A 21089-nucleotide genomic window follows, 5' to 3' on the forward strand; every position below is an offset into this window, starting at 1 on the left:
ACCCCCACTCATCCATCCAGAAGCCCCTCTAAACCTCTAACTGCAAGCATAAACAAAGGATGCAAGTGGAGGAAACAGGATGTGAGAACAGGTGGGTGTGGGGGAAAGTAAGTCTCTAGCCTTCTGACTTAGAAAAATGTACTTATTAGTGTATCTGATCAGTTAAGTTTGGTGACCAGTGATCCACAAGCGGGGGAATGGACCTTGTGATGATGAAATTGCAGAGTTAACTTAGAGAAAGCATGTTATTTGACTAAAAGTCACCTTTGAGCACCCAAGATTAAGTTTTCTGCTTATCTTATAAAACACGACAGGATATCCAGAAGTTCTGACTTTAAGTTAATGTGTAGGTTCAATTGAGAACTTGTGATTTTTTGAACAGCGAAGGACCTACTCACTCTAATTTACTTCAAATAATAGTCCATTAATGTCTCCAGAATCTTTTACCTCTCAATGGACTTATGAATCCGCCTCCACTGGGGATAATGAGCTTCTTGTTCAAAGCCACCGCCTTTGGCTCTAGCTTGTTGAGCTACATTTAAAGATCGAGTATCAATGATGTAGCCTCGTTTTCCTGCCCTGAGGGTAGCATTTATCAGCTTCTCGTCTTCTTTGCACCTTCTCCCATTTGTGCCAGTGAGTGGCTGACCGCTTCGCATGATTACCTAGAGGCACAATACAGTTTAAAATTTAAGAATAGCTGCTTTGAAAGTTTTTCTTTTTTTTTCTTTTTAAGATTTTATTTATTTATCCACGAGAGACATAAAGAGAGAGAGGGACAGAGACATAGGCAGAGGGAGAAGCAGTCTCCATGCAGGGAGATTGACGTGGGACTCGATCTGGGTCTCCGTGATCGCACCCCGGGGTTGAAGGCGGTGCTAAACCGCTGAGCCACCGGGCCACCCGGGCCGCCTGAAAGTTACTGAAAAGAGAAATGAAGTAACTATAAAGTATGTAAAAAACGGTGTGACAGTTTGAAGATGAATTTAACCCAAAACAAAGAAATATTTCTATATATTTGCTATAGTCAATAACTGTAAAACAAATACAAGCCTTGCACTTTAACAGTTTTTCTTCATACTATCTCAAAATACTTCCACATGATATATTATAACTGCTAAAGAGATCAATATTACAATTCATTTAGCCCGTAAATTGTTTACTGGACACAGCCTTGTAGTAGAAGAATAATGGCCTACATGCCAGTAAACTTTTGCTTCAACTATATAAACAGCATTGGCAGATTTTATCAAGAATTTTTTTTTTAATCAAGAATTTTAAAGGGGTTATATGTTGGCAAATCGAACTCCAATAAAAAATATACAAAAAAATTTACAGAAAAAAATTATAAAGAGGAAAGGCACTAATTTAAAATAAAAAAGTTTATATATTCTTTGAGAATCATTTTAAATCTTGAAAGCTGTTTATCTATTATTTATTCTCCTATGGCTCTCTTTTATCCTTTTCAGTATTTCAAGACTTAAAAACTTATTTCCAAAGACCATCAACTATATATTTTGAAAGGCCTGATTTTGAAACTTTTCTCAAGAAATTAGTATTATATTGATCTCTTCCCTGGTGAATGGTTAAGAGTTATTTCCATTTCACCTTATAACATATGCTGTTACCTTAACTACCTTGAAATTTAACATGATCAAGAAAGGTCATCCAGATGATGACAACAGCTAACTCCCAGACTGTGCTAATCATGTGATTGATACACAGTACATTTAATATCAGTTTCTAAAATGCTTTGTGATGAACCCTAATTAACAGAAACACAGCTGAGCAAATGGGATGGATGACCTGATGCCAAAGGAGCAAATTTTTAGAAATATTTTTATCCTAAATATCTATGCTTGACTTATTATCTTGGGGAAAAAAGGAAATGAAATAGGACTATAACTTACCCACTAATTTTCTACTAGTTTCAAAATGAGAAGCAGAGTTATTGACTGAGAGAAAATAAGAGGGCAGAAACGGATTTAGAAAATATTTAGGGGGGCTCTGGGTGATTCAGTCAGATGGGCGTCCAACTCTTGATATTGGTTCATGTCATGATCTCAGATCAAGCCCCATGTCAGGCTCCATGCTCCTACTTAGGATTCTCTCCCTCTGCTCTAACCCCTATCCCTCCCACTCATGTTCTCTCTCTCTCTCTCAGAAAAAAGGGAAAATATTTAGAAACATAGATACAGCAAGTGTTTGCCTGATCAATTACTGACTCCTGTGTTTACTAAAGTTGTAACCAATAATGTGTCACTCTTCTCCCTTTCGAAAATAAAAATGTCTGCTCAATTTACCTTTACAGGGAAATCTGGTAAAGATAATTAAAATAAAGTATTTAATTTATTATTCAACCATTATTCTGGTTGAAGAAACTTTTCTACCTAACAGCGTTATTTCAAGTATCAAATGAACATTAGTTCCTTTTGTATTGAGTTCTGAAGTTAAGCCTATCTAGCCTTTCTAATTTTGAGCAGCATCACGAAAAGAATTCAAATCATATCCTAATCACATAAAAACACACTAGTCCTGATTCCCGGGAAGCTCAGCGGTTTAGTGCCGCCTTCAGCCCAGGGCATGACCCTAAAGGCCCCAGGATCGAGTCCCACATCAGGCTCTCTGCATGGAGCCTGCTTCTCCCTCTGCCTGTGTCTCTGCCTCTCTCTATCTCTCTGTGTTCTCATGAATAAATAAAATCTTAAAAAAATAATAATAATAATAAAAGCAATTAATGCAAGAGATTCAGTATTTAAAAAAAAACAAAAACAAAAACACACTAGTCCTGATTCCCTAAAGTTTAAAAGAAGGAAGTCCTAGCAGGAGAGACTAATCACACTGATGAACAAGTACACAGAAAAGGGAACATTTCTAAGAACTGCAAACCAAGGCTTTCAGTGGATCAAGCAGCAGTACTATACACTTACCATTCCATTTTTTTTATGATAATAGCTGAGTACTGGGAAGCGTCCTCCATGTCGAAATGTAGCGACCTTACGAAGAGCTTCATCATCAATGGATTTGGGAACTATGACAATTGGTGGGTAAGAAGGGCAGACAGCAAATTCCTTATTGACATAGCTTAACCTCCATTCACTGGTCTGAAAAACACAAAATACTTCAACACTAAGCAAGTATCTCTGTCACAAAATAATCTGAAAAGTTTAAAGGACCTTAGAGATTAACTTTCATACAATGAAGAAGCCATCTCTCAGGAATTTATTATAAGGATACCTAACCCACACTTCAAGGAGTTCTATTCTTCAGTCAGCTTCCTGCTATGCTAGGGATCGTCCATTCCTAGAAAGTGCTTCCTTAAATTGGACAAATTGTGGTTCTATAACTTCCTCTATTGTTTTTACTGTAATTTCAGCATAAGTTCCTATTGCACATGGTATCCTACTAAATATGTGAAAGACAGTTGTTTTCCCCTTTGTGTCCTATTCTCCAGGTTAAATATATTACATATATCCATGATCGTCAAGGCTGACATCATCCCATTCATCCTTCTTTTTTGGGTACCATTTACTTTATTTTTGGTACTCTTCAGGATAGCCACAGGAAGACTGTAATAATCTAGATAATGCTTTGCAAGAATAGATGAAACAAGAACTACTACCTACATCAAATCCCTGTTCCTTTATGTTATTCAAAAAAAGGAAAATGTAGGGGTGGCTCAGTGGTTGAATGTCTGCCTTTGGCTCAGGTTGTGATCCTGAGTCCTGGGATCAAGTCCTGCATCAGGCTCCCAATGGGAGCCTGTTTATCCCTCTCTGTATGTCTCTCATGAATAAATGAATAAAATCTTTAAAAAAAAAAAAAGGAAAATGTAGAAAGACTGGTAATATCTTTCTTAAAACAATAATGACTTAATACTAAAAAAATAGTTAAGCAATCAATGAAATAATTTCTAACTATACTAAGGATTAAAAGAATACCATAAAAAATTATCCAATGACAACTTATTTCAGACCTCAAAAATAAAAACCCCTTGAAAACCATAGAAAGCTAGTTACAGTTAAAAAATAAATAAACTTTTGCATGTGCAAATTTTGATATGTTCTGATAAATGAGAGTTAGCCTAACATACTGGTCATGGGTTCCAGTACCAGGAAGATAAAAACTGAAGTATGTTCAAAGTACTATAGAAAAAGTGAATTTTTAAAAATTAATTAATTTTAAAAGAGATTTTTTTAAAACCCTTTACATGATACAATATATTTTTAAATTAAAACATTTTTGCTTTTCAAAGAAAGTTACTCTCTTTACCAATTTTAAAGACAGTTTCTAAAAGATTTATTATTTAAAAAAACAATTTACCTGTTTACTGTTCACCTACATCTCCTAATTCCCTTTCCCTAGAGGCAACCATTTTCAACTCCTTTAGCTTTTCATTTCTGGTGCTTACCTCCAAATTTTTAAATAACATGATTTTACTGTTACTTCTTGAATTTCACTATTAGGCATTACTTATTGATTTCCTACTCTGGAGAATGATAGGATTGTTCACCGACCTGCAAGGCCACTTTCTGGCATATATTAAGTTTTCATACATAGAGTGCTCTCTATTCTGTCCCACTGTTATTCGTAGTAAGTCCCATAGCTTTTAGAATAGCCTTGATATTTAGTAGGCTATGTCTCCTCCTCCCTCCTTTTTTGTTTTTTGTTTTAAAATCAGTAAATTATTTATTTTTTCTACAGTTGTTCTGGCTATTTTAGTAACTTTGCATATCTACATAAATTTTAGAATAATTTTGTCAATTTCTATAAAAAACAGTCATTGGAATTTTGATAGGATTTTCACTGAGTCTATAAATCAATTTGGAGACAACTGTCATCTTAATGAGAGGTTAGCAAACAACAGTCTGCAAGCCAAGTCCAGCCTACTGCCTGTTTTTATAAGTAAAGTTTTACTGAAACATAGCATTACCCATTCATTCATTGTGTGTTATCTATTGCTTTCACACTACAATAGCAGAGTGGTGTAGTTTTAACAGAAACTGCATGACCCATAAAGCCTAAAGTACTTACTTTGTGGACCACTACAGAAGTCAGTGCACTACAGATCTTAGTCATAGTCTTCTAATCCATGAACATGGTATAGCTCTCCATTTATTTGGATATCCTTCAGCAATGTTTTGTGTTTTTCAGTGTACAGAATCTGCACTTCTTTTGTTAAATTTATTCCCGAGTATTTTATTCATTTTTAGTTTGCCTGTTGTCAAGACAAGCAGGGGGGATGGGTAGGGAGTGAGGAAGAAGCAGACTCCCTGTTGAGCAGGGAGCCTGAGCCAAAGGCAGATGCTTGACTGAGCCTTCCAGGCACCCAAATCTAAGCATTCGAAAGCTGTAAGTTTCTATTTATGTACTTATTTATTTTTAAAGATTTAATTTATTTATTCATGAGAGACACAGAGAGAGAGACAGTCAGAGACATAGGCAGAGGGAGAAGCAGGCTCCATGCAGGGAGCCTGATCTCAGGACTCCGGTATTATGCCCTGAACCAAAGGCAGACGCTCAACCACTGAGCCACCCAGGCATCCCTAAGTTTCTCTTTAAACATTGCTTTAGCTATAGTCCACAAATTTTGATGTTGCATTTTTATTATCATTCAATTCAAAATATTTTCTAATCTCCTTTATGATTTCATTTTTTACTCAGATTATTTATAAGTGTTTTGTTTAATTTAGAAATTTTCTGGGTATTCCTAAATACCTTAGTGTTATTGATTTCTAACTTAATTTCTTTGTGGCTAGAGATTACATTCTACATTACATTCAATCATTTTAATATTGAAATTTACTTAATAGCCTTACATAATCTTTCCTGGAAAACATATCATGTGTTCTTGAACACTGTATATTATACAGAAGTTGTGAGCAGCATTCTATAAATATCAGTGTTGCTCAGAACTCCGTCTTGTCTAGTCATTGTTTTATTTTAGTCTAGTTGTTCTATTAATTGGAGTGTTAATAATCTCATATTATGATCAAGAATTACTTATTTCTTCCTAACTTCCATCAATTTTTTATTAGGCACATATATATATCTTCCTAAAAATTTTATTATTATGGAATGACTCTTGTTATTTGATAATACTTTGTCTTGAAATCTTTTTTTTTTTTTTTAAATCTGGAACTAATGCAGCTACTTCTGCTTTTTTATTCATGGTATATTTTTCCATTTATTTATTTTCAACCTGTGTCTTCATATTCAAAATGCATCTCTTGTACACAGCTTATATTTGGATCTTGCTTTTTTTTTTCCTTTATGTCTTTCTGATAATCTTTGTCTTTCAACTGGAATGTTTAGCTCACTGATACTAAAATAGTTGTTAATATGGCTGGAACAGCGTCTAACATTTATTTTGTTTGTTCAGTTTGTATTGCTATTTTTTCTTTCCCACCTGCTGTTAAATACTTTTTAGAATAGAATTTTAATGTATGCATTAACTTTTTAAATTATACCTCTTCCCATTTCTAAAAAAAAGGATTGCTCTAGGATGCTAGCTCTCAACCTGGGGTGATTTTGCACAAAAGTAACATTTGTTAATGTGTGAAGACAACCACATGTGAGGGGAGAAGAATTCTACTAGCATCTAATGGTGCCAAAGATGCTGTGAAACATCCTACAATGCACAGGACAGATTCTCACAACAAAGAATATAACTGTCCAAGTATCTTTATCCCACTAGATACCCTACATCCAGTCACCTTTAATGTTCAAATTTCCACCTATGTCTATATAAACTATTATTGCCACAAAGGCAATGCTGTAATCTTCTAATAATCATGTATATTTTCAAGACATTAAAAGGAATAAAAATAAATTGTCATATTTACCTAGATATTTAGCATTTCCAATGTTCTTTTTTTAAATTTTTTTTAATTTTTATTTATTTATGATAGAGAGAGAGAGAGGCAGAGACACAGGCAGAGGGAGAAGCAGGCTCCATGCACCGGGAGCCCGATGTGGGATTCGATCCGGGGTCTCCAGGATCGCGCCCTGGGCCAAAGGCAGGCGCCAAACCGCTGCGCCACCCAGGGATCCCCCAATGTTCTTCAATAATTATAAATATTCAAGTTTCCCTCTGGTATTATTTCCCTTCAATCAAAATACCTTTAACACTTCTTATAGTAAAGGACTCTTGGTAACAAATTCTTAGTTTCCTTTTATCTGAAAATGTTGCCTCACCTTCATTCTTGAAAGATATTATTACCACATACAAAACTCAAGAATGGCAGGTTTTGTGTCTCTCAGCACTTTTTTTTTTGAAGATTTTATTTATTTATTTATTCATAAGAGACACACACACAGAGAGACAGGGAGAGAGAGAGAGAGAGAGAGACACACACACACACAGTCAGAGGGAGGAGCAGGCTCCACGCAGGGAGCCCGATGTGGGACTCGATCCTGGGTCTCCAGGATCACACCCTGGGCTGAAGGTGGCGCTAAACCGCTGAGCCACCTGGGCTGCCCATGTCTCTCAGCACTTTATAGTTCTCTCTTCTGGTTGCCATGATTTCTGATGAACAGTCCACACTCACTTAATGTTGTTTCTGTGTTTTGTTTTTACCTGGCAGCTTTCAAGATCTTTTTACCATTGCTCTTTGACAGTTTGACTATGATGTGCCTATGTATGGTTTTCTTCATATTTATCCTTTCTGGGGCTTGCTGAACTTTTAAAATTTATATCATTCATCAAATTTGGAAGGTTTTTGAACATTATTTTTTAAAATATATTTTCTGCCTTATTGTCTCTACTCTCTCCTTCTAGTTCTCCAACTACACATGCTAGACATTCTGATATTGTTCCACAGGTTCTGAGGCCCTGCTTATTTTACTATAACTTATCACTTCCCCCTTCTTCCTACTAAATGATTTCTGTTGCTCTAATTTCAAGTTCATTGGTTCTGTTTTCGGTTATCTCCCCTCTGTTTTTTAGCTCATCCAGTGAGTTTTTTTTTTTTTAATTTTTATTTATTTATGATAGTCACAGAGAGAGAGAGAGAGAGAGAGAGGCAGAGACAAAGGCAGAGGGAGAAGCAGGCTCCATGCACCGGGAGCCCGATGTGGGATTCGATCCCGGGTCTCCAGGATCGTGCCCTGGGCCAAAGGCAGGCACCAAACCGCTGCGCCACCCAGGGATCCCAAGTTTTTAATTTCAGATATAATTATAAAAAAATTCTAAAAGTTTCATTTGATACTTTTTAAGATTCTTTGATTCTTTTTAATATTTTCTATTTCTCTGTTGGTACTTCCTGTCTTCTCTGGTTCTAAGCGTATTTTCCTTTATGAGAAATTAGACAATTGAAGAACTGTATTTATTTATTTATTTTATTTATTTAAGATTTTATTTATTTATTCATGACAGACACAGAGAGAAAGAGAGGCAGAGACACAGGCAGAGGGAGAAGCAGGCTCCATGCAGGGAACCCGACGTGGGACTCAATCCTGGGTCTCCAGGATCAGGCCCTGGGCTGAAGGTGGCGCTAAACCACTGAGCCACCTGGGCTGCCCTAAGAATTGTTTTAAAGTGTTTGTGTGACAATTTGAACTTTTAAGTCATCTTGGGGTTGGTACTTGTCAACTTTTTTCCTCAGAATGGATCACAATTTCTTAGCTCAATTTTAGATTGTATCCTGGACATTGTGACTGTTGTGCTGTGGAAACTGCATTTCATCATACTTTTTTGAAGAGAGTTAATGTGGCTTGTGGTTTGTTTTAGTAGGCAATTAACTTTGTTAGATTTATCTTACTTTTTTAATGATTTTTTAAAATTTAAATCAATTAATTAACATATAATTAACATATAACATATAACATATTATTGGTTTCAGAGGTAGAGGTGTTTGATCATCTTATGTAATACTCAGTACTCATTACTTCATGTGTCCTCCTTAATGTCCATCACCCAGTTAACTTTGTTAGATTCAAACTGCAAACTCTGTTAACACCTGAGGTGCAAGGCAGCTCAGCTCTTGGTTCTGACTGACCTCAGCTGCTCCATGCAAGCACTGGTCGCAATCACCCAGAAGCTCAAGGTTGTATACAACAGAATCAAGGTTCCCCTTTCCTGGCTCTCTGGTTGCCCCAAGCCTTCACGTGGGTCTTCCCACTAGACAGAAAGTGAGCTTTCTTTTTTTTTTTTTTTTTTAATTTTTTATTTATTTATGATAGTCACATAGAGAGAGAGAGAGAGAGAGAGGCAGAGACATAAGCAGAGGGAGAAGCAGGCTCCATGCACCGGGAGCCCGACGTGGGATTCGATCCCGGGTCTCCAGGATCGCGCCCTGGGCCAAAGGCAGGCGCCAAACCGCTGCGCCACCCAGGGATCCCGAAAGTGAGCTTTCTATCGGAATGTTACCTGTTCCACATTATCAATGCCACAATCATGCTGACTTCAGGACAAAGCCCCTCAAATAGTAATTTCACTCTGCCTGCCATTCACTTTCTCTACATTTGACCCCCTCCAAAACAGGCTGCTTTCTATTCAATTACCAGAGCTTTCAGGTGGTAGTTTCTTTGTATTTTATTCATAGTTTGTCATTGATCTCTGCAGGTTTTGTCAGATAGGAGCTACTCAATCATAAGCAGGACCTTATCACCTTTTTAATATATAATTTCAAAAGTGGTAGATTGGGGTATACAGATATACTGTGTATGTGTATTTCAACAAAGTGCCTCAAATAATCTTTCATGATATCCAAGAATAAAAGCATGCTTAAAGTAGGAGGAACCCTATAGATCATTTTATTCAACATTTTCATTTTGTAGACATGGAAACTGAGTCCCAAAAAGTCAAACAGCCAATAACACAGCTGGGATGCAACACAAGATATCTTGATAGCTAGTTTTAGTACTGTGCTCTCAGTACACATCTCTTTTGGACACAATTATGAAGTGGGGACTGGCTAGTAATTAAAAAGTTTTTCAGATGGTAACAAAAAACATTACTCATTACTGATTAAGTCACAGGGGTCTAATCTGGCAGGGGATTTCTAATGATATATAGAAGGCTTTACTACCCTTTTGCCCTATCCTGAATAAATACACACCTACATTCATTCACTCAACAAGTATTTACTGTTTGCCTTTCATGTGCTAGCAGTACATAAGAAACAAGAATGATATGGTTCCTGGCCTTATAAAATTTATATTCTAGCAGCTTATGTACTAGCCCAGGAAAGAGATAATAAACAATGAATAAGAAGCCTTCCACACTGTTGACTCCCTCCTAATTGAAACTCACTCTTCCCTTGGATTCTTCCTACATTCACCTCTTAAATGGTTCAATCCTTGACATCATTTTTTACCTTAGATGCTTTCCTTAAGCAATCTCAGTTTCTCCTTGTGGTTTCCACAGTGTATTTGTTGATTACTCTGTTTTTTCATTTTTAACAAAGACCTCTTTAATAAGTTCTAGCCTATCTCTTTCTTTTTTCTTTTTTTTAGACTATCTCTTGTATATATTCAATGACAGGTATATCATACAGGCCCTTTGAATTGCCATCCCCCAAATTGAACTCAACTTATTCCCTTTAAACCCATTTTTCTTTTTTTCCCCATCTCAGTGGTATCTGTTTTTCCCATCCTCTGTGGTATCATCCCATCTCAGTGGTGTCATCCTATCAAAACGTCACTGCCTGTTTTACCTTTCACAACCAGGGTTATGGGTCGTCAACGCCATTTAATTCATTCTGAATCTTTCTGCACTATGTCCAACCATCATCTTTATATTACTACAGTATCTACTTCAAGCAGTTTCTTAGCATTCTGCATCAGAATTGATTTTCTATAACACAAATCTAATAATGTCATTTCCCCTGTGCCTTATGGATACTTTTGTCAGTACTTAATTCATTGTACTTGATTATTTAGATAACTTTTAGATTTTGAGCAAGTAGAAGGAAGGAACCATGCTTTGCTCATCTTAAATTTCCATCATCTAGTAATAGTGCCTAAATATTTCTAACAAGGCATTAAAGTCATTTTCATTAAATCTATGGATTACAAAATTTGCAGGAAAATATGAGAATATCAAATATACAAATTGCTTAAATAATTACCTACACCAAAAAGAAAATGTCTACAAGGAAAAGTATTGAATCTAAATAAAAATTAGTAAGTAAATAAAATATAAAAACATAGAGTGAATCCCTTAATAACACATGAGAAGATGTACGAATTTTAGTTTATTTCATTAGCACCTTAATTCTCAAAAAAGTTAATACAACTTTAAGCTGCCTTAAATTATCAGTAATAGTTCTAATCTACACCAAGCGTGATGGTACCAAATTTTAAGAGAATAAATGACAATCTGAAGAGCTGGGAAGAGCATCCAGGACGGTGTAGGGTACTGAGGTCACTGTTACTAGAAGTTCAAGTAATATTGATATTTAATCTACAGAAAACTTAGTGAGGACATAAGAGTTCTTAATCTGAAGAAAAGTTCGTGGTAGAGAAATAAGATAAATCGAATAATACAAGGTAACATCAGAAACATTGGCTCTATGTACAGGGAGACAGAGTTCAGTTCAGAATTCAAGCTGTCCCCAAATGGGTCACCACTAGGTTTTTGCAAATTCTCCCACACTAAGATTTCAAGCAGAAGCTAAACAACCACATCATGGATGTTTGTAGCACAGAGGATTTCTGCACAGAATAAGACTGATTTGAATGCTGACCTGCAGAGTGTAGATTTAGACTGGTTCACTTACGGCATCTAACTCTAAAATAAATCATGGGCAGGTCATTTGTACACAGTTTTGATTAAACAAACAAATCATCCAGACATCTCCCTTCCTGATCACCACATGACTGCCGTTTTCCACATAGGAAATAATTAAGGATTCCTCTAAGGTAACAGTTGGTGGTAGCTGATAACAACAGAAAAGCATCATGCATTTAAGAATGTTTATTACATAGTTTTTAACGCAATAAAAATACTAAATATAAATACAGGTGGTTATCCATGAACTACATAAAAATGCCCCATACTTAAGAATGTGAATTTCCTATTCCTTTATCACTTTGCTGACATGGACATCTTTATTCTTTAAATTACATAGTACCCTGGTCCTCACTTCTTGATCCTCTCCACCAGGGCTCATTTACATAGGTGTGATGGAAGAAGAAAGGAGTAAAATGGTGAAGAATGAGAAAGACAACCTGCTTCTAGTAACTCGATCTTAATAACCCAAAATATAAAAACACAAGAATTATCCCATGGAAACAAATATGATCTGTGTTTCTCTAATACTATGTTAGGCAGAGTGGGTTCAACAGAGTTTTTGGGGAACCTAATTAGTACATATAAAGTTGTTTCTAAGAATACTGATTATTAAAAATAATCAACAACTCAAAACACGTCAAGACTAACTTTATGAAGATATTAATGTTTTACCAATGTCATTTTCAAAATTAAAAGAAGTAACATTTGGAATACAGTAAAACCACTAGAAGACAAATCAGTTGAGATGCAGCATTGAAATCAAATTGTGCAAATCTCCGAATGGCAGAAGCTGCAGTTGGTAATAGCTAAAAGAAATGTCTTTCAGGCATAGATAAACCAACAACACATTATGAGTAGTCCAAAGGAAGTTATTTCACAAGTAAGGTATTGGATTATTTCTCATTACACAAAGTTCTCTCAAAAGTTACTTACAGCTGAAGAGTAGAGTTCAAATTCTTGCTCAGGAAGGAAAGAATGCCAGCCATCTTCTATCACTTCAAACATGGGCCGGTAAAAGAAAGGGTACATAAGAGTGATAGAGTCCAGGGTAGACAATGCCTAGGATATAAAAAGGAAATGAAGGAAAGAAAAAGGAACATACTGCAATTCAAAACACTTCCTAACTGCCAAATTAGTATTAAATAAATATGGTCTAATAATGATGGACACCCATATAATTCTCTAACATTGTATTTACCACTAGATACGATTATAGCTTACTGAAGCTAATTTTGATGCTTTTATAGCATCTAACAAGGTACCTGGCACATAGCATACACTCAGTTAACATTTGCTGAAAAAACAAAAGAAAAAAGTGTACACACCTATTCTAGAAGAAAAGTTAAATAACTCCCTTTGATACCACTTAACAAAGCCTAATAAAAAGGTCCAAATATTTCTGGGGATCAGAGAACAAACTGATCAGATCCTGGGTCTCCAGGATCAAATCCCACATCGGGCTCCCGGTGCATGAAGCCTGCTTCTCCCTCTGCCTGTGTCTCTGCCTCTCTCTCTGTGTGTGTGTAACTATCATAAATAAATAAAAATTTAAAAAAAATGTACTCAATATCTAAATTGAAAGTTTGTAACTTTTACTAACTTCTCTCTATCCCCCCTAGTCCCTAGCAACTACTTTTCCACTGTCTGTTTCTCTAAGTTTTGTTTTTGGTTTTTAGGATTCCACATAGAAGTAATAACATGCAATATTTGTCTTTGTCTGGTTTATTTCACTTAGCATAATGCCCTCCAGTTTCATCCTTGTTGTCACAAATATCAGGATTACTGTTTTTTAAGGCTGAATGATATTCCATTGTATTTATAGTTAAATATCACATTTTCTTTATGCATTCATCTGTTGGCAGATACTGAGGCTATTTCCATATTTTGGCTATTATGAATAATGCTACAATGATTGATCAATATATATATCCAAAAGTAGGACTGCTGGTCATATGGTGGTTCCATTTTAATTTCCTGAGGAACCTCCATACTGTTTTCCATAGTGGCTGGTACAACCACGATTTTTAATGCAAGTCAGCAGCCACTTTAGCAGGTAATAAACACATATTCTGATTTGTCATGATCTTATGTCACTAGACACAGGACTTCTCATTCATTCATTCATTTATTTATTTATTTATTTATTTATTTATTTATTTTTTAACGATTTTATTTATTCATGAGAGAGAGAGGAGAGGGAGAGAGAGAAAGAGGCAGAGACACAGGCAGACAGAGTCAGGCTCAATGCAGGGAGCCCGACGTGGGACTCGATCTCAAGTTTCCAGGATCACACCCTGGGCTGAAGGCGGCGCTAAACTGCTGAGCCATCCGGGCTGCCCAGGACTTTTCCTTTAAACACATTAATGCTGAAAGAACTGAAAACATTTCAATTCCAAAAGACAGTGGAAACTACATAAAAAAGCTTCATCAGACTTCCTGCTACATTTTAGAAAACTGAGTACTTGTCAGTTACTATTCCAATGGGATTCTATTTGTGGCAGCAGAATATATTAGGATATATGGATTCTTGATAACAAAGAATAGCTTAACTGTTCTATATAAGAAATTCACTTGTTACTTCCAAGTTATGTCAAGATGTATAGGGGAGGTGGAAGAGGAATTGGATACCAGGAAAAAGCAAGAGGCCAAGTTCAGTATGTATACTTACTACGTTGCAAAAACAATCAATAGAACATTCACTTCCTGAGATCAAATTATGAGAATGACTCATAATTCACAGCTTCTTTTCAGCTGTAAGAGTATCTATGTAATCAGTTTCTAAAGTAATTAAGTACTATATACAGCTAATTAAACAACTGATTAGTGTCAGATAACAAAGCTAAGTAAATGCAATCAGAAAGTGGGGTAATAGGCTTTGCCCTATATTTTCTTCACCACTATTCTTCATGGTATACAACTTCACTAACACCCACCAACCAGCTATCTTATAAGTTATAAAAGGGATAGAAAGAAAAATGTAGACTGGTCAGTGAAAATTCAAATGCACACTTGGTAAAAAAACAAAAAAGCCCCTGCTCAAATGAAATGGGTTAGTAGCATTCCCCTGCCCAAATAGCAGGAGAGTGTTTCAATTTAACAGCCTAAAAAACACAGTGTGTTTCTTACCCATGTTAGCAAATTTGGACAAATCAACATTACTGCCTCACTTCCAAATGACAAGATATGTAAGACAAACAAAAGAGTTCAGCTCATCTTCTCCTTTCCTTTAAGTAAAATTTAGCAAAGGCAGAAAGTAAACCCATTCCATGCCATTTTTCTCAGCACCACAACAATTGTTTTATTTCTCTATTCTTGTTTAAAAAACAAACAAGATCCTAGTTACAGATTTTTAAACCTTTCTGCTTCCTTTTAATTGTTAAGCCAATAGTATTTGTTTTGGATACAAAGGCCAGATTAATCACTCAAAGACCAAAGGGGGGGAAAAATCAATGTGTCTATAATTATCTAGAAAATACTACAAAGTTAATTGCTATAATTTAGTGGCAATGATTTAAAACAAGGCAATTTAAAATTTGAGTGTAAAGCAAAGTAGTTGGTTTGAAGGGGGAAGAAAATGGTGTGAGCTCCTCAATTTAAATATTAAATTATCCAAGTAAAACATCTAGTATTTGTAATCTGAACCGATACTCAATATTGTTCATACAAATATAAAACAAACACACTGCCTGATGTATGGAAAATTCAGACTTAACTAAAGACAAAAGACTATAATCATTGGTGATAATTACTTGCTTTATAAAAGAAATAACTTAAAAAAAAAAAACCCTTACCATGTATACATACAATGTACTATTATGGAGTCTTAAAAAGAGAAGGAAATCCTGTCAAATGCTACAAATAGTGAACCCGGAGGAATAAGTAACACTAAAAATTGCTATAAGTCAATAAAATCCTATTACATTCCCATAACAATGAATCAGGGTGAGGCTTTTCCTGTCAATTTTCAATACATGAGTCACAGTACATGGCCAAGTATCTACTAAAAAAAAAAGGAGCTACACTGAGTCAGAATATAAAGTTCTTTATTATTACTATTTATTTTTATCAGATTTTGCTTCTGAAATATTTACCTCAATGGAACTGGCTATATTCAAACATTCCTCCATTCCAGGAATATCCAACTGAATTATTCGAAAATCTTTACATTTTATGATGATGGTACCCAGTGGTCCCACAAATCTGTAAAAAATTACAAATTATGCTTAAGAACATATATATTTCTATCTTCAAACATAAGACTATTTCCTTGAAAAGAGAATGTAGTTGTAATTACCATCTGTATTCAACTTTCTTCTCCCCAATTGTTTAAGGGTCAAGCCTGTATTATTAAAATGTGAGCCATAAATTATTTTAAATATATGTACTTAAAGTTTTTCAAATTCAGAAAGTAATTTTTACTAGGCCATTTCATTTAATGAAGATTATTTGGGGCCTTCCTTCAAAGAATAAAGAAAAAAGATCTGTAATTTATGTGTTAAGTGTTTATATAGAGATATTTCCAGAGCATAGGAAAATACTTCATTTCAGATTTTACTTACTTCCAACCTTGTAGTAATTGATTTTAAATATAAGCATCTTTTTCAGTCTTTAAAAACTATTAATTTGCAGTATCTATTCTAAATCAATGCCGAATCTACTCATAAAAGTTTGTACAAATGTAATTTTACCTTAACTGGAATCTTAGTCTTACTTATATTGTTGTTGTTTTGTTTTGTCTAATAGGTGACAGCTCTGACTTTTCTTTTGCTTTGCCAGTGGTTGGTCTCTTTCTTTTCCATTAATAATTCTGAGTATTCCCTAAACTAGGAATTCTTAGATTGACCAAATGCTGATCATTTTACTTATATTTTTTTCCAGTTTAGAGACACTACTCCTACAGCTACTCTTCCTGAACTCCATCTCAATTGCAAGCATCCCTATGCCTCATATTACTGCATTGTTAATTTGGACAGGCAAACACCATTAATATGGGTCAAATCCTACTAAAGTTATCTCTCAACACACTGGAATGCCTCTTATAAAATTTATTTGAAAAGTCACATGCTTGGCACTTCTACTTCTAGCAAAGGTAGAATAACACGGACCATATTTACCCTCCCACCTGAAACAACCAAAATAACCAGACAATAAAAGAGAGAACCGTTTTCAAGACATTGGACATCAAACAACAAAGAACAGAGATCTTTGGGAGATAGGAAACAAGGTGAATCCTAAAATTATCCCAGTTTATGGTTTTGAGAGTTTCCAGGCTAACAGGAGGGAACGTGGGTGGGGCTAATAGCCTGGGCAGAGCATCTATATTCAAAAAGAAAGTTCTGTATCAGTGACCTCAGATTTCACTATAATAAAAAAAGAAGAGCAAGTCAAATCCAAAGCAAAAAAAAAAAATTAGATAAAGATCAGAGCCAAAATCAATGAAATAGAAAAAGGAAAATTATGGGGAACAATAAAAGCAAAAATGATTTCTTGAAAATAATAAAAGCAATAAGACACTAGCCAAAGTGGTCAGGAAAAAAGAAACTGAGTCTCAATTTACCAATATAAGAAATTAGAGAAATGAGAATCACTACAGATTGTATAGGCATTAAAAAGATGAGGAAATACCAGGAACAACTTTATGCCTATAAATTCAACAAGGTAAATGATATAAACCAATTCCTCAGAAGACACAAACTCAAGAATATAATTAATACTATAGCTATAAAATAAAATGAAATTTTCATTAAAATCTTGCCCACCAAAAAACCCTCCAGGCTTAGGTGGCGTCATGAGTAATTCTACAAAACATTTAAAGAAAATACCCTATCAATTCATGACAAACTCTTCCAGAAAGTTGAAAAAACGGCAATTATTTATCAACTCATTCCATGGGACTAGCATTACCCTAATACAAAAACCAAAGAAATGATGAGAAAATTGTAGACTAATATCTCTCATGAACCCAGATGCAAAATTTCTAAACAAATATCAGAAAATTAAATCCAACAATATATAAAAAGGATAATACATCATGAATGATGGGGGTTTATCATTTGAAAGTCAAAGAATCTATCATATTGCCAAACTGAAAAAGAAAAACTGTATGATCACCTCAATAGATATAGAAAAAGCATTGGACAATTCAACATCTATTCCTGATCCTAAAAAACAAAAACAAAAAAGTCAACTCTCAGCAAACTAGGAATAGAAAGAAACATCTTGAACCTAATAGTATTTACCAAAAGAAAACAAGACCAAAAGCAACACAACAAACCTAGCACTAATTATAGATTTAATGGTGAAAGACTAAATACTTTTTCACTAATACTAGAAATAAGAGAGATGTTCACTTTCACCACTTCCATTTTTTTTTTTAAAGAATTTTATTTATTTTTTTGATAGAGAGAACATGCGCAAGCACAAGCAGGAGTAGCAACAGAGAGAGAGGGGGAGAAGCAGACTATCCGCTGAGCAGGGAGGCTGACATGGGGCTTGGTGATCCTGGGATCATGACCTGAGTCGAAGGCAGATGCTTAACCCACTGAACCACCCAGGTGCTTTTCACCCTTCTATTCAACATTGTACTGAGAGGTAATAGCCAGTGCAATGAGGCAAGAAATAAATGGCATCCAGACTGAAAAGGAAGAAATAAAACTGTCTTTAGTTGTAGATGACATGATTGCCTATGTAGGAAAGCTAATGAAAAAAACAAAAACAAAAAACTATTAGAATTAAAAAGTGAGGTTAGTAAGGCTGTCAGATACAAACACAATACACAAAAATAAATAGTATTTCTATATACTATTACATCAATTGTTTAAAATACTCAGGACTTGGTTTTTATTCAAGATGGTAAGGCTGATAGATAAGGAGATAACTGTCATTGAAAAAATAGTTTGCTATTCACTGTTCTCAAAAGGAGAAGCATACTATGTCATGCAGGGCCACACATGGGGAAGCATCTGGTTAGTCAGGAGGCAGACAGAACAAGAGGAAAGCATCGACCAGAACTTTTACCGTTGAGGTTTCACAGAAAGGAATGGAAAAGGGTGAGTAGGTGAGCTGAGCAAGTTTAAGATTAGGTAGTTTGAATAATTTTGTCAGGCTCTACATTATACAGGTGATCCCTATTGTCTGATACCTGCCCCTGGAATAATTTAGGACAGGAGAATAGTAGTCCTGACTGCAAAAGACTGAGAAAGCAGATAGAGGGTATGGACTTAATATTGGTTGGTCTGCATATCAAAAGTGTGCCTGCAGGCAAGTTTCTTGCTATCTCTAGCAAATAGCTAACGTGAGAGGAAGTCCCTCTCTAGGTCTGCAAGGTCTGAAGATGTCAATGTGTCATAAAATATACAAAGTCGGGCAGCCCCGGTGGCTCAACGGTTTAGCGCTGAAGGCCTGGGATGTGATCCTGGAGACCCTGGATCGAGTTCCGTGTCAGACTCCCTGCATGGAGCCTGCTTCTCCCTCTGCCTGTGTCTCTACATCTGTCTCTCTCTCTCTCTCCCTCTCTCTCTCTCTCTGTGCCTCTCATGAATAGATAAAATCTTTAAAATATATATATACAAAGTCAAAATCATGACTAATACAAAAGGAATTAGAAATTGAAATTTTAAAAATACTATTTGAAAGTGTATCCAAAAATGTGGAATAAATGAGGGAAATCTGTCAAAAGATGTCTAAGATTTCTAAATGAAAACTATAACACACTGTTGAAAGAAATTGAAGACGATCTAAATAAAATGAATGGAGAGATATACTTTGCTCATTTGACAGAAAACTCAATATTAAGATATCAGATGTCAACTCTAACCAAATTCATTTATCAACAGACTCAACACAATTCCAACCAAAATCACATAGGCTTTTCTTAAAAAAAAAAAAAAGAAATTAACAAGTTGATTGTAAAATTCATATAAAAATGCAAATGACCTTAAATAGACAAAACAACTTTTTTTTGAAGATTTATTTATTTATTCATAAGAGAGACAGAGAGAGAGACAAAGAGAGAGAGAGAGAGAGAGAAAGGCAGAGACAAAGGCGGAGGGAGAAGCAGGCTCCATGCAGGGAGCCTGACATGGGACTCAATCCCAGGTCTCCAGGATCATACCCTGAGCTGAAGGTGGCACTAAACCTCTGAGCTACCAGGGCTGCCCAAAAACAACTTTTAATAAGAACAAACTTGGATAGCTAACACTACATAATTTCAATTTAATATGAAGCTACTGTAAGGGCACCTGGGTGGCTCAGTCAGTTAACTGCTTGACTTTTGGCTGAGGTCATCATCTCAGATTCCTAAAATTGAGCCCATATGGGGCTCTATGGTCAGCAGGGACTCTCTTCTCTCCCTCTTCCCCTCTTCCCCCACTGCCACCCTCCCACCCCGTTCGTGTGTGTGTGTGTGTGTGTGTGCGTGTGTGTAAGCTCTCTTGTAAATAAATAAATAAATAAATAAATAAATAGATAGATAGATAGATCTTGAAAAAAGAAAGCTACTGTACTTTAGACTGTGGTAATCTGTTAACAGCATCAAGATTTACACTTCAGGCATCCAGAAAACTTACAACAATAATTATTATTATAAGCAAATAACAATTATTAAACAAACAAAAAATACCCCAGCAAACCTTGGAGAAGGGGAAGAATCTGATTTCCAGAGTCAGTCACCACATTATTTGATCAAATGTCCAGTGTTCAACAACAACAAAAAAATCACAAGGCATACAAATAAACAGAAAGTACAGGCCATTCAAAGGAAAAAAATACATCAACAAAAACTTTCCCTGGGGACACCTGGGTGGCTCAGAGGTTGAGCGTCTGCCTTTAGCTCGGGGTGTGATCCTAGAATCTGGGATCGAGTACCACATTGGGCTCCTTGCACGGAGCCTGCTTCTCCCTCTGCCTGTGTCTCTGCCTCTCTCTGTATCTCTCATGAATAAATAAATAAAATCTTTAAAAAAAAAAAAAAAACTTTCCCTGAAAAAGACCTGATGGTAGATATACTAGACAGCGATTTTAAAACAATGGTCTTAAAGATGCTCAAAGAACTAAAGGAAGATGTGGAGAAAGTCAAGAATGTGATGTGTGAACAAAATGGAAATACCAATAAAGAGAACATTTCAGAGAAACCCCCTCACCCCCCCCCCCAAGAAATACTGGAGCTGAAAAGTGCAATAACTGTAATGAAAAATTCACTAGAGGGATTCAAAGGCAGATGTGTCCAAGAGGAAGAAAAATCAGTGAACCTGAAGATAAAATGGTAATTATCAAGTCTGAGGAACAGAAAGAGAAAAAATGGGAAAAAAGTGAATACAGCCTAAGGGCCTGTGGGATACCAACAAAAGAACCA

At 35.6% G+C, this 21089-nt stretch overlaps 1 protein-coding gene across 2 annotated transcripts in view; it reads right to left on the reverse strand.

Annotated features, from left to right (window-relative positions):
- Window positions 1-21089, reverse strand: part of MTMR9 (myotubularin related protein 9) — a 53027-nt gene that overhangs the window by 25764 nt on the left and 6174 nt on the right. For both annotated transcript variants that reach the window (XM_072796059.1, XM_072796060.1), the window contains 4 exons: window positions 15829-15937; window positions 12671-12796; window positions 2931-3104; window positions 448-665 (listed from right to left, as the gene is read on the reverse strand). In XM_072796059.1, coding sequence (XP_072652160.1) covers window positions 448-665; window positions 2931-3104; window positions 12671-12796; window positions 15829-15937 — 627 coding nt within the window. The remainder of the gene's footprint in view (window positions 1-447; window positions 666-2930; window positions 3105-12670; window positions 12797-15828; window positions 15938-21089) is intronic.

This window comes from Canis lupus, chromosome 24 (genome assembly GCF_048164855.1).
Source record: "Canis lupus baileyi chromosome 24, mCanLup2.hap1, whole genome shotgun sequence".
In the NCBI taxonomy this organism is placed as follows: domain Eukaryota; kingdom Metazoa; phylum Chordata; class Mammalia; order Carnivora; family Canidae; genus Canis; species Canis lupus.